This window comes from Scyliorhinus torazame, chromosome 19 (genome assembly GCF_047496885.1).
Source record: "Scyliorhinus torazame isolate Kashiwa2021f chromosome 19, sScyTor2.1, whole genome shotgun sequence".
Lineage (NCBI taxonomy): Eukaryota > Metazoa > Chordata > Chondrichthyes > Carcharhiniformes > Scyliorhinidae > Scyliorhinus > Scyliorhinus torazame.
This window is the reverse complement of record NC_092725.1, coordinates 25,631,205-25,645,050: the sequence shown is the minus strand read 5'-3', so window position 1 is coordinate 25,645,050 and position 13,846 is coordinate 25,631,205. Positions and strand designations below refer to the sequence as shown.

General features: G+C 55.5%; 1 protein-coding gene across 1 annotated transcript; it reads right to left on the bottom strand.

The window, feature by feature from the left end:
- Positions 1-4,803: 4,803 nt before the first annotated feature.
- Positions 4,804-13,137, bottom strand: mapk7 (mitogen-activated protein kinase 7). The gene is made up of 4 exons (XM_072485441.1): positions 12,827-13,137; positions 8,024-8,230; positions 7,415-7,580; positions 4,804-5,962 (listed from the first exon to the last, which is right to left on the bottom strand). The coding sequence occupies exons 1-4, from the start codon at positions 12,843-12,845 to the stop codon at positions 4,804-4,806; spliced, it is 1,551 nt and encodes a 516-aa protein (XP_072341542.1). The 5' UTR covers positions 12,846-13,137.
- Positions 13,138-13,846: the final 709 nt, after the last annotated feature.

Here is a 13,846-nt window from a genome sequence, read left to right as displayed (position 1 = left end):
AAGAATGTTGCCAGAAAAGGTGGTAATATGTGGCATTCAGGGTGAGAGGAATAGTGTTCCATTACATAAGGTAAGGTTAGAAAGTCCAGTGAAGAGTGGTGAAGTGGTAGTGGGAGTAATAGAAAAACTATCTTGTCCAGGAATGCAGTTTATCTTGGGTAATGATATGGCTGGAGTGCAGGTGGGAGTGATGCCTACTGTGGTTGATAAGCCAGTGGAAAATCAGACAACTGAAGTGTTGAAGGACGGATATCCTGGGATTTTTCTGGATTGTGTAGTAACAAGCTCGCAAAGTCACAGGTTAAGTCAAGAGGAGAAATCAAAGAGTGAAGATGAAGTTCAAGTGCAATTATCAGAAACAATTTTTGATCAGATGGTTGAAAAAGAACAAGAACAGGTGGAGGATGAGGCGGATATTTTTAGTTCAGGAAAAGTGGCGGAGTTACAACAAAAAGATGTAGAAATAAAACGGATATATCAGAAAGCATATACGGAAGAGGAATCTGTGTGTATACCAGAGTGTTATTACCGTAAAAGTGATGTCTTGATGAGAAAATGGAGACCTGTACATATGCAGGCGGATGAAAAGTGGGCAGAAGTTCATCAAGTAGTATTACCGGTAGGGTATAGAAAGGAGGTGTTGCGAGTTGCACACGAGGTACCAGTGGGAGGGCATTTGGGAATAAGGAAAACTCAAGCTAAAATCCAGAATCATTTTTATTGGCCTGGACTACACAAAGATGTAGTTAAATTTTGTCGATCATGTCGCACATGTCAAGTGATAGGGAAACCTCAAGCAGTGATAAAACCAGCACCCGTAATACCCATTCCAGCATTTGAGGAACCTTTTACAAGGGTCCAAATTGATTGCGTAGGACCGCTTCCTAAAACAAAAAGTGGGAATCAATATCTTTTGACTATAATGGATGTGTCTACTAGGTTTCCAGAGGCCATTCCAGTACGTAATATTACAGCTAAAAAGATTGTGGAGGAGTTACTTCAATTCTTTACTAGATATGGATTACCCACAGAAATACAATCGGATCAAGGATCGAATTTTACCTCAAGGTTATTCAAAGAAGTTATGGATAGCTTAGGAATAAAACAATTTAAATCAACTGCATATCATCCAGAATCACAGGGAGCGTTAGAAAGGTGGCATCAGCCATGAAAGACATTGTTTGCAATTAGGGATGCTCCTAATGAGTCAACCCAATTTAGGCCTTTTGAACTAATTTTTGGTCATGAGGTAAGAGGACCACTTAAATTGATTAAGGAAAAGTTGGTGAGTGAGAAATCGGAACTTACATTATTGGATTACGTGTCAAATTTGAGGAAACGATTAAACAGAGCAGGTGAATTGGCTGGACAACATTTAAAAGTTGCACAAAATGTGATGAAACGGGTAGCGGACAAGAAATCGAAAGTTTGTAGTTTTGCCAGTGGGGATAAAGTTTTAGTGTTGTTACCAGTGGTAGGTGAACCTTTAAAAGCTCGGTTTTGTGGACCTTATCAGATTGAAAGAAAATTAAGTGAGGTTAATTATGTGGTACAAACACCAGATAGGAGGAAAACTCACCGAGTGTGTCATGTGAATATGCTTAAAAGGTACTTTGAAAGGGAAGGAGCGAAAAAGGAAGTTTTAATGATTCCAACTCAAAGGTGACGAACCAAATCCAGATGACTGTGAATTTGACATACCTCAAATTAAATTGGAAAATGAAGATGCTCTTAAAAATTGGGATAAATTGTTGAGTTACCTTCCAGAGGAAAAACGAACTGACCTGAAAGTTATTGATATCAATCACATGGGCATATTTGTGGAGATAAATTGGGAAGTACTAAAATGGTTATACATGATGTAGACGTGGGAAATGCTGTTCCAATCAAACAACATCCATACAGACTTAACCCTTTAAAATTGGCACAGATTAACAAAGAGATCGAGATATTATTAAAAATGGCATAATTGAAGGGGGTTGCAGCCAATGGAGCTCACCCATAGTGATGGTACCTAATCCAGACGGTACCCAACGGGTGTGTGTGGACTATAGAAAGGTTAATGCAGTTACAAGAACGGACTCTTATCCTATCCCACGTTTGGAGGATTGCATTGAGAAAATGGGACAATCAGCTTTTATTTCCAAACTGGATTTACCTAAACGTGGCAGGTACCTTTATCCGAAAGGGCGAAGGAGATTTCAGCTTTTGTGACTCCAGATGGTATATACCAATTCAAAGTTATGCCATTTGGCATGAAAATTGCCCCAGCTACATTTCAACGGTTAACTAACAAAGTAGTTTCAGGATTACCCAATTGTGCGGTATACATCGACGGTCTGGTAATTTTCAGCCAGACATGGAAAGAACAGGTGTACTGTTGATCTCTCTGCCATGAAAAGAATATCTCTTGATCATTTGGTGAATTCAGAATTATAAATGTTCTCAGTAGTGAATGTAAACCTAATGCGCTTCTGTTATAAGGTGTTTCTTCTGGATGTTGTTTGGGAAGTTATTAAGGATTACTTAGTGTTGTATTATTTTGGGGGGTGTATTTGAATTAATGGTTGCGAAGATATTCACTGTATGTTTTAAAAAGGTTAACTTGAGTTCATAGAATAAACATTGTTTTGCTTTAAAAAATACTTTTCCATTTCTGCTGTCCCACACCTGTAGAGTGGGCCGTGTGCTCCCCATACCACAATCTAGTAAAAGTTGTGGGTCAGGTACACTTTGGGGTTCTCTAAACCCTGGCCCATAACAGTACTCTAGATTTATATTTTAAAAAAGAACTGGGTTCTGTATGGGCTGGAGAGAGATGGGGATTGGAGCCTGTAGAACAGGGCTCCGTGTGGACTGGAACGAGAGGCAGGGCTCCGTGTAGAGTGGAGAGGCAGGGATTGGGCCTGTTGAATAAGCTTTGTATGGGCTGGAGAAAAAGGCAGGAGAGAGCGAAAGAGACTGAGAGGGATTGGAGCTTGTAGAACTGTCCTCTGTCTGCAGGGGTCACAGTGAGAGCGATTGGTGCCTTTGGAACAGGGCTCCATATGGGCTGGAGAGAGAGAGAGGCAGCAATTGGGGCCTTTAGAACAGGGTTGAGTGTGGGATAGAGAGAGAGGCTGGGATTGAGACCTGTAGAACAGGTCTCCTTGTGAGTTGGAGGGGTAGGGATTGAGGCTGTAGAACAGGGTTCAGTGTGGACTAGAGAGAGAGGCAGGGATTGGGGCCTGTAGAACAGGGCTGTGTGGTTTGGAAAGAGAGAGAGAGAGAGAGAAGGATTGGGGCTGTAGAGCAAGGTTCTGTATGGGCTGGAGAAAGAGGTAGGGATTGAGAATTGTACAACAGGGCTCCATGTGGGCTGGAGAGAGAGGCAGGGATTGGGGCCTGTAGAACAGGACTCTGTGTCATCTGGAGAGAAGGATTTGGGATTTAGGCCTATAGAACAGATGAAGCGGTGAGCTCTAGAGGGAGAGAGGGATTTGGGCCTGTAGATGAGAATTCCTTGATTGCTGGAGAGTGAGAGAAGGAGATGGGCCTACTGCCAATTCAGAGAGAAATTGGGGCCTGTAGAAAAGGCCTCTGTCTATAGGGGCCACAGTGAGGGCGATTGGTGCCTTTGGAATGGGGCTCCATGTGGGCTGGAGAGAGAGGCAGGGATTGGGACCTGTAGAACAGGGCTCCGTGTGGGCTGGAGAGTGAGGCAGGGATTGGGGCCTGTAGAACAGGGCTCCGTGTGGGCTGGAGAGAGAGGCAGGGGTTGGGACCTGTAGAACAGGGCTCCGTGTGGGCTGGAGAGAGAGGCAGGGATTGGGGCCTGTAGAACAGGGCTCCGTGTGGGCTGGAGAGAGAGAGGCAGGGATTGGGGCTTGCAGAACAGGGCTCAGTGTGGGCTGGAGAGAGAGGCAAGTGTGGGGCCTGTAAAACAGGGCTCCGTATGAACGGACAGTGAGGCAAGGATTGGGGCCTGTAGAACAGGCTCCATGCGGGCTGGAGAGACAGGCAGGAATTGGGGCCTGCAAAACAGGGATCCACCTGGGCTGATAAGAGAGGCAGGGATTGGGGCCTGTAGAACAGGTTCCCTGTGGGATGGAGAGTGAGGCAGGGATTGGGTCCTGTAGAACAGGGCTCCATGTGGGCTGGAGAGAGAGAGGCAGTGATTGGGGCCTGCAGAACAGGGATCCGTGTGGGCTGGAGAGAGAGGCAAGGAATGGTACCTGTAGAACTGTTCTCCATGTGGGCTGGGGAGAGAGGCAGGGATTGGGCCCTGTAGAGGAGGGCTGGAGAGGGAGAGGGAATTGGTCCCTGTAGAACAGGGCTTCGTGTGGGCTGGAGAGAGGCAGGGATTGGGTCCTGCAGACAGGGCTTTGTGTGGGCTGGAGAGAGTGTTTGGGATTGCATCCTGCAGAACAGGGCTCCTTGTGGGCTGTGGAGAGGGAGAGAAATGGATTTAGGTCCACAGAACAGGCCACGTTGTGGGCTGCAGAGGGAGAGAGGGATCGGGGCCTGGAGAAAAAATAGGGGGCCCACAGTGAGAACGATTGTTGCCTTTGGGGCAGCCTCCAGCTAGCCACAGCGTTTATATGGCTGGGTCAAGTTAAGTGTCTGGACACCTAGGATGGTGATAGATGAGCGGATGGGCCGTTCAATGGTAATGTGTTCCCTCTTATTCCAGAGAGGGTGTATACTCAAAGGGGTTTGGAGAAGGTTCTTTCCGCTGCTACCTGTGATGGGGGGGGGGGCGGGAGGCAGGGGGACAGACTGCATCCACATGCTCTCCTCTACTGACTGCATCTGACCAGATGGTTAGGCCCCAAGCTTACCTTTATTTTTCTGCCTCAGCGCCGACTTGAGCAACGCTGCTTTGAGAGCGGCCTTGGTGTCGGCCGAGATGCCGCCCTCCTTCTTGACGTCGGTCGGTGGCCGCTGGTCCTCGCCCTCCTCCTCTTCTTCCTCCTCGCCGCCCAGTCTCCCAGGCACGGCGGCCCAACCTCCTGGGGGAGCGCCCGGCTCCTCGTCGGCCTCCTCCTCCTCCTCGGGCGTGGGCGAGGTCAGGTCGATCATGTCCTGGGCGCCGCCCCTGGAGGGGTCCCCGCTGCCGGCGCTGGGCATGTCCACGTCGCGGCAGGGGGCGGCGGGCACGCGGGTCAGGGCGGGCACGTGAGTGATCACCCGCCGAATGCCCTCCCGTCGCTGGTGGAAGTCCTCGATCTCCCAGGCAATGGCCTCCTTGAGCTGCTCGCGGTTGGGCGCCGGGCGGTCGAAGCCAAAGTCAAAGGCGGGTACGCAGGTGGGCTCGTCCTGCGGGTCGTGGTACTTGGCCAGGAAGGGGTGGCGCAGGGCCTGGGGGGCCGAGGGCCGCTCCTGGGGGTCGAAGCGGAGCAGCAGCCCCAGCAGCTCCAGGGCCTGGGGGTCAGTGCCCGGGTAGAGGGAGGCCAGGGGCACTGGCTGTCGGCGGGGCAGGCCGCGCAGGTAGGCCCTCACCCGCTCGGCCCCGATGGAGCCCACCAGCCGCTCGGGCGGGGTGCCCAGCACCGTCAGGATCAGCTGCAGCTGGTGCAGGTAGTTCTTGCCGGGGAAGATTTGCCGCCGCCCCAGCATCTCGGCGAAGATACAGCCGGCTGACCACAGGTCGATGGCTCGGCTGTACCCGTGCAGGGAGAGCATCAGCTCGGGGGCCCGGTACCACCGCGTGGCCACGTACTCCGTCAGGAAGGGCTCCGGCTCGTCGGGGCGGCAGCTGAGGCCCCGGGCCATGCCAAAGTCACCGATCTTCAGCTCACAGTTCTCGTTGACCAGAAGGTTGCTGGGCTTCAGGTCTCGGTGGACCACGTTCGCCGAGTGCACGTACTTGAGGCCCCGCAGCAGCTGGTACAGGAAGTAGCGGGCGTGCTCCAGGGTCAGTGGCTGCGAGGAGTGAATGATCTGGTGCAGGTCGCTCTCCATGAGGTCCAGGACCACGTAGCTGCAGGGGGGGGGGGGGGGGAATGTCAGAGGTCAGACAGAGGCAGCTTACATTGCCCCCTCCCCTCTCATTCTTTCTGGAGTATAGTGGAAAGGCCGTATGTATCGCCCCATTTCACTCCCCCTTCCCCCACCCTCATGCACAGTCAGCGAAGGGGAGGGCGGGGGATAGTGAGCCTGTTTGATACGACTGAGGGAACTCTTTCTCCGTCTCACCCCACTCTCCACCCATCTCTCCGTTTCGCTCTCCATTGTCCGTCGCTTCCGCCCTCTCCCTTCCTGCCATTCTGTCAGCCGGTCTCGCTTTTCCACCCCCCCACGGTACGCCTGTCTCTCTCTCTCTCTCTCTCTCTCCCTGCCCCAAGGTCCGTCCCGACTCTCCCTCCTGGTCCGCCCATCCATCCTGAATCTCTTTCTCGGTCTGCCTGTTCGGTCTGTCTCTGTCTTCTCCTGATCTGCCTGTCTCTCTCTGTCCATCCCTTTCACTGCCCAAGCCTCCATCTTGGTCACTCTCTCTAAGCCCCTGCACCATCTCGTTTTGTTCCCCATTCCCTGTTGTACCCCACATTTGGATGAAGCTGTGACTTAACAGGGCATGGCGAGAGCACCTCTGACCCCAGGGCGTGGCGAGAGCACCTCTGACCCCAGGGCCTGGCGAGAGCACCTCTGACCCCAGGGCGTGGCGAGAGCACCTCTGACCCCAGGGCCAGGCGAGAGCACCTCTGACCCCAGGGCCTGGCGAGAGCACCTCTGACCCCAGGGCCTGGCGAGAGCACCTCTGACCCCAGGGCCTGGCGAGAGCACCTCTGACCCCAGGGCATGGCGAGAGCACCTCTGACCCCAGGGCCTGGCGAGAGCACCTCTGACCCCAGGGCCAGGCGAGAGCACCTCTGACCCCAGGGCCAGGCGAGAGCACCTCTGACCCCAGGGCCTGGCGAGAGCACCTCTGACCCCAGGGTGTGGCGAGGGCACCTCTGACCCCAGGGCCTGGCGAGAGCACCTCTGACCCCAGGGCCTGGCGAGAGCACCTCTGACCCCAGGGCCTGGCGAGAGCACCTCTGACCCCAGGGCCTGGCGAGAGCACCTCTGACCCCAGGGCCTGGCGAGAGCACCTCTGACCCCAGGGCCTGGCGAGAGCACCTCTGACCCCAGGGCCAGGCGAGAGCACCTCTGACCCCAGGGCCAGGCGAGAGCACCTCTGACCCCAGGGCCAGGCGAGAGCACCTCTGACCCCAGGGCCTGGCGAGAGCACCTCTGACCCCAGGGTGTGGCGAGGGCACCTCTGACCCCAGGGCCTGGCGAGAGCACCTCTGACCCCAGGGCCAGGCGAGAGCACCTCTGACCCCAGGGCCTGGCGAGGGCACCTCTGACCCCAGGGCCTGGCGAGAGCACCTCTGACCCCAGGGCCAGGCGAGGGCACCTGTCCCATGGCTGTTTGCTACATGTTACTCACACGGATTTGAAGTCGGCAAAGGAGCCCGGCAGTTTCAGGATGTCCTTGATGGCGATAATGTTGTCGTGTTTGAAGTGTTTGAGGATTTTGAGCTCACGCAGTGTTCTTTTAGCGTTGGTCACCACATCAAAGGCATTCGGGATCTTCTTAATGGCTACTTGCTGACCTGGGGGATGGAAGGAAAATCACAGAGTGGGTCAGTCCACAGCTAAGAGATTAACAGCCAGCCGGGGGGGGGGGGGGGGAATGGAGAGAAGGGCGGGTATGAGGAGAGAGGGGGGAGGAAACAGGGAGAGAGAGTGAGGGAGAGAGAGAGGGGGGACGGAGAAAGAGTGAGGGACGGAGAGAGGAAGAGGGGGATGGGGAGAGAGGAGGGGTGACGGAGAGAAGGGACGGATGGACAGAGAGAGAGGTGGGAATGGAGTGAGATGGGAGAGCTAGAGAGAGTGGGATGGAGGGAGAGAGAGATGTGGACAGAGGAGGAGAGAGCGGAGTGGGTGCAGGGTTTGAAAAGCAGGAAGACGGTATTCCTTGAACCCTTGGCCTCCACGTTGATATTTGCTTGCGCCTCCGCTCCCCCTCACCATACACCACCTGACCAGTGCCAACCTGTCTGCCTCTGCCGGGCTGATGATACCACACCATAGGCCCCGGTGCCAATTGTCTCGATAATTTCATACTCCTCTCCCACATCGAAGGTCACATCCATGGAGCGAGCCTTCAGAAATGCCAGGTTCTTTGCTGCGGCAGTTTGGCCACGAACAGCCTCCATCTTAGTGCGTTCTTCTTCACTGTCGTCTGCCATTGCCTCAGTTCCTGTAGAGAGAGAGAGAATAATAACACCAGGTACACTGACCCTCCGACAGTGCGGCGCTCCCTCAGCACTGACCCTCTGACAGTGCGGCGCTCCCTCAGCACTGACCCTCCGACAGTGCGGCGCTCCCTCAGCACTGACCCTCTGACAGTGCGGCGCTCCCTCAGTACTGACCCTCCGACAGTGCGGCGCTCCCTCAGTACTGACCCTCCGACAGTGCAGCACTCCCTCAGTACTGACCCTCTGACAGTGCGGCGCTCCCTCAGCACTGACTCTCCAACAGTGCGGCGCTCCCTCAGCACTGACCCTCAGACAGTGCGGCGCTCCCTCAGTACTGACCCTCCGACAGTGCGGCGCTCCCTCAGTACTGACCCTCCGACAGTGCGGCACTCCCTCAGCACTGACTCTCCGACAGTGCGGCGCTCCCTCAGTAATGACCCTCAGACAGTGCGGCACTCCCTCAGTACTGACCCTCTGACAGTGCGGCACTCCCTCAGCACTGACCCTCTGACAGTGCGGCGCTCCCTCAGCGCTGACCCTCCGACAGTGCGGCGCTCCCTCAGTACTGACCCTCCGACAGTGCAGTGCTCCCTCAGTACTGACCCTCCGACAGTGCGGCGCTCCCTCAGTACTGACTCTCCGACAGTGCGGAGCTCCCTCAGTACTGACACTCCAACAGTGCAACACTCCCTCAGTACTGACACTCTGACAGTGCGGCTCTCCCTCAGTAATGGCCCTCAGACAGTGCGGCGCTCCCTCAGCAAGGAATCTCCGACAGTGCGGCACTCCCTCAGTACTGACCCTCCGACAGTGCAGTGCTCCCTCAGTACTGACCCTCCGACAGTGCAGCGCTCCCTCAGTACTGACTCTCCGACAGTGCGGCGCTCCCTCAGTACTGACACTCCAACAGAGCAACACTCCCTCAGTACTGACACTCTGACAGTGCGGCTCTCCCTCAGTACTGACCCTCTGACAGTGCAGCTCTCCCTCAGTACTGACCCTCTGACAGTGCGGCTCTCCCTCAGTCCTGACCCTCTGACAGTGCGACGCTCCCTCAGTACTGACTGTCTAACAGTGCGGCGCTCCCTCAGTACTGACCCTCCGACAGTGCAGCACTCCCTCAGTACTGACCCTCCGACACTGCAGCGCTCCCTCAGTACTGACTCTCTGACAGTGCGGCGCTCCCTCAGTCCTGACTCTCCGACAGTGCGGCACTCCCTCAGTACCGACTCTCCGACAGTGCGGTGCTCCCTCAGTACTGACCCTCTGACAGTGCGGCGCTCCCTCAGTACTGACTCTCCGACAGTGCAGTGCTCCCTCAGTACTGACTCTCCAACAGTGCAGTGCTCCCTCAGTACAGACTCTCCGACAGTGCGGCGCTCGCTCAGGACAGACCCTCCGACAGTGCACCGCTCCCTCAGTACTGACACTCTGACAGTGCGGCTCTCCCTCAGTACTGACCCACCGACAGTGCAGCGCTCCCTCAGTACTGACCCTCCGACAGTGTGACGCTCCCTCAGTACTGACCCTCCGACAGTGCAGCGCTCCCTGAGTACTGACCCTCCGACAGTGCGGCGCTCCCTCAGTACTGACCCTCTGACAGTGCAGCGCTCCCTCAGTACTGACCCTCCGACAGTGCGGCGCTCCCTCAGTACTGACCCTCCGACAGTGCAGCGCTCCCTCAGTACTGACCCTCCGACAGTGCGGTACTCCCTCAGCATTGACCCTCCGACAGCGCGGTGCTCCCTCAGTACTGACCCTCCGACAGTGCGGCGCTCCCTTAGCACTGATCCTCGAACAGTGCAACACTCCTTCAGTACTGACCCTCCAACAATGCAGTACTCCCTCAGCACTGACCATCAGACAGTGCGGCATTCCCTTAGTAATGACCCTCCGACAGTGCGGCGCTCTCTCAGTACTGACCCTCTGACAGTGCGGCTCTCCCTCAGTACTGACACTCCGACAGTGCAGCACTCCCTCAGTACTAACCGTCCGACACTCCCTTAGAAATGACCCTCCGACAGTGTAGCGCTCCCTCAGGACTGACCTTCCCAACAGTGCGGTGCTACCTCAGTACTGACCCTCCGACAGTGCGGCACTCCCTCAGTACTGACCCTCCGACAGTGCAGCACTCCCTCAGTACTGACCCTCCGACAGTGCGGTGCTCCCTCAGTACTGACCCTCTGACAGTGCGGCACTCCCTCAGTACTGACCCTCCGACAGTGCGGCACTCCCTCAGTACTGACCCTCCGACAGTGCGGTGCTCCCTCAGTACTGACCCTCTGACAGTGCGGCACTCCCTCAGTACTGACCCTCCGACAGTGCGGTGCTCCCTCAGTACTGACCCTCCCAACAGTGCGATGCTCCCTCAGTACTGACGCTCCGACAGTGAGGTGCTCCCTCAGTACTGACGCTCCGACAGTGCGGCGCTCCCTCAGTACTGACCCTCCGACAGTGCGGCGTTCCTTTAGCACTGAGTCTCCGACAGTGCAGCGCTCCCTCAGCACTGACCCTCCGACAGTGCGGCGCTCCCTCAGGACTGACCGTCTGACAGTGCGGCCCTCCCTCAGCAGTGACCCTCTGACAGTGCGCCGCTCCCTCTGTACTGACCCTCTGACAGTGCGGCGCTCCCTCAGTTCTGACCCTCTGACAGTGCGGTGCTCCCTCAGTACTGACCCTCTGACAGTGCGGCGCTCTCTCAGCACTGACCCTCCAACAGTGCGGCGTTCCTTTAGCACTGACCCTCCAACAGTGCGGCACTCCCTCAGTACTGACCCTCTGACAGTGCAGCGCTCCCTCAGCACTGACCCTCCGACAGTGCGGCGCTCCCTCAGTACTGACCCTCCGACAGTGCGGCGCTCCTTTAGCACTGAGTCTCCGACAGTGCAGCGCTCCCTCAGCACTGACCCTCCGACAGTGCGGCGCTCCCTCAGTATTGACCCTCCAACAATGCGGAACTCCCTCAGCACTGATCCTCCAACAGTGCGGAACTCCCTCAGCACTGACCCTCGGACAGTGCGGCGCTCCCTCAGTACTGACCCTCAGACAGTGCGACATTCCCTTTGTAATGACTCTCCGACAGTTCGGCGCTCTCTCAGCACTGACCCTCAGACAGTGCGGCGCTCCCTCAGCACCGACCCTCCGACAGTGCGACGCTCCCTCAGTACTGACCCTCCGATAGTGCAGCGCTCTCTCAGCACTGACCCTCAAACAATGCGGAACTCCCTCAGCACTGACCCTCCAACAATGCGGAACTCCCTCAGCACTGACCCTCCGACAGTGCGACATTCCCTTTGTAATGACTCTCCGACAGTTCGGCGCTCTCTCAGCACTGACCCTCAGACAGTGCAGCTGATGGTCCCATTCCATTCCGTGATTTATTATCGGACTATGGGCAAACTGGAGTAAAAGCCACGCAGCTGGAATATTGTGTGCAGATCTGGAAATTGCACTTTAGGAAGGATATGAAGTCTTTTGAGTATGGGGAAAGATTGACGAGATTGGTTCTGGGAATCTGGGAACTTATGTTCATTGACAGGGAGAGATTGGAGAATTTGTGACTGGTCTCCTTGAAGATAAAGCCGAGAGGGGATTTGCAGCGAGGGGTTCAAAATCACGAGGGGGTCCCGGAGAGAGTCTAGAGGGAGGGAAACTATTCCTATTGGCGAGAGGATTAGGAACCAGAGACAGGAGGGACACAGATTGAAGGTGATAAGTTAAAAGATATGATGAGTGACCTCTCCAACAGGAAGTGGTGAGGATCTGGGACAAGATGCCCGACATCATGCTGGAGGCAGATTCGAGCGAGGCATTTTCAAAAGGGAATCAAATCGTCAACTGAACAGGAGGAATTGGATGATCCCCATTGATCCTCCAATGATTGGCTATTGGTCCCATTGACCCTCCAATGATTGGCTGATCACCCCACTGACTCTCCAATGATTGGCTGATCACCCCATTAACCCTCCAATGATTGGCTGGTGGTCCCATTGACCCTCCAATGATTGGCTGGTGGTCCCATTGATCCTCCGATGATTGGCTGATGGTCCCACTGATCCTCCAATAATTGGCTGATGGTCGCATTGATCCTCCAATGGTTGGCTGCTGGTCCCATTGACTCCCCAATGATTGGCTGATGGTCCATTGACCCACCAATGATTGGCTGATGGTCCCATTGACTCCCCAATGATTGGCTGATCGTCCCATTGACCCTCCAATGATTGGCTGGTGGTCGCACTGACTCTGCAATCATTGGCTGATGGTCCCATTGACCCTCCAATGATTGGAGACCAATGATTGGCTGATGGTCCCATTGACCCTCCAATGATTGGCTGGTGGTCCCACTGGCTCTGCAATCATTGGCTGATGGTCCCATTGACCCTCCAATGATTGGAGACCAATGATTTGCTGATTGTCCCATTGACCCTCTAATGATTGGCTGGATCCCATCGTCTCTGTCCAATGATTGGCTGATCACCCCATTGAACCTCCAATGATTGGCTGGATCCCACTGTCTCTCCTCCTTCTCAGTGATTGGTGGACCCACCCTATTGCTGATTGGTTGAAGACCCTGACAGTTTCCCCTCGGCTTCGCTTACCAGTCTCCCGCGGACACATAGAGAGACAGGGACGGGAACTCCGGCTTCCTTCAGCGCCCCGGCGCCGCTCCCTCCGCCGCCATCATTGTTTGAGATCCAGTGGCTCCGGCCCCGCCCCCTCTCCCTCCGCTCTGATTGATAACAGCCTGCGGCCAATAGACGCGCGGTGGCCGCCACCGACGCTGACCAATGATTGGAGGCAGGCGGCTGAGGGGGGGGCTGTCCGAGGACGCGGATTGGCCGAGGCATCGATTGAGACGGATGGGTACCGGGTCCAGTCAGACGCCGCGGGGCGACCAGGGCTGACCAATGGCCGGTGAGGCCGCGGCCGTTATGTCGATGAAAGGGGCGTGGCCGAACTGGCGGACAGCGCGGATTGGCGGACGGGGTAAGGGGCGGAGCATTGCTTTTGATTGGGGGAAGGGCTACCCAATCGGCTGCCCGAAGCTAGCTCCTTTGACCAATGGCCGGCGAGGCCGGGTCACGGTAGGACGCGGGTCACGGGACCAATCGGAGGCCAGCGCTGCGGCGGCCCAAACCAATGGACGGCGAGCTGTTCATCGAGGGGGTGTGATCTGCTCTGATTGGCCTTCAGTTTAGCCAATCGACGGCATGGGAACCGAAGAGCCGATCAATGGTCGACAAGAGATTTAAATCAAGGAGGGCGGGACCTCTGCTTGAGGCAAAGTCGTGACCCTGAAAGTGTTGCTGACAAAGAGAACCATTTATGCAGATTTATATTTATATATTTTCAAACAAAATTCCTTTCCTTGTCTTGATTGTTCAAATTTGAATTCGAGATGGTAAAATTTGTTTTAGAAAAACGATCGGATTTACATGGGGTGGACCCGCGCAGGGTGTTGTGGGGCTTGTAGTCTCCATAGGCTGTGGGGCCCCAGGGCGGAGCATGCGCACTGATTCTCCGGGGCTGATGGCAAAGGATGCGCGCGCAAATATCTTCAGTCGTCACGGGGCGCCCGGGGGTTTCTGGAAGGTGTAGTTCTGAAGGCGCCTTTTTGC

Coding starts and splice junctions, on each gene's coding strand:
- mapk7 (XM_072485441.1), bottom strand. Junction 7,581..8,023: donor AGCCCGGCAGAGGCAGACAG/GTTGGCACTGGT, acceptor TCCATCCCCCAG/GTCAGCAAGTAGCCATTAAG. Junction 5,963..7,414: donor TTTGCCGACTTCAAATCCGT/GTGAGTAACATG, acceptor CCCCCCCTGCAG/CTACGTGGTCCTGGACCTCA.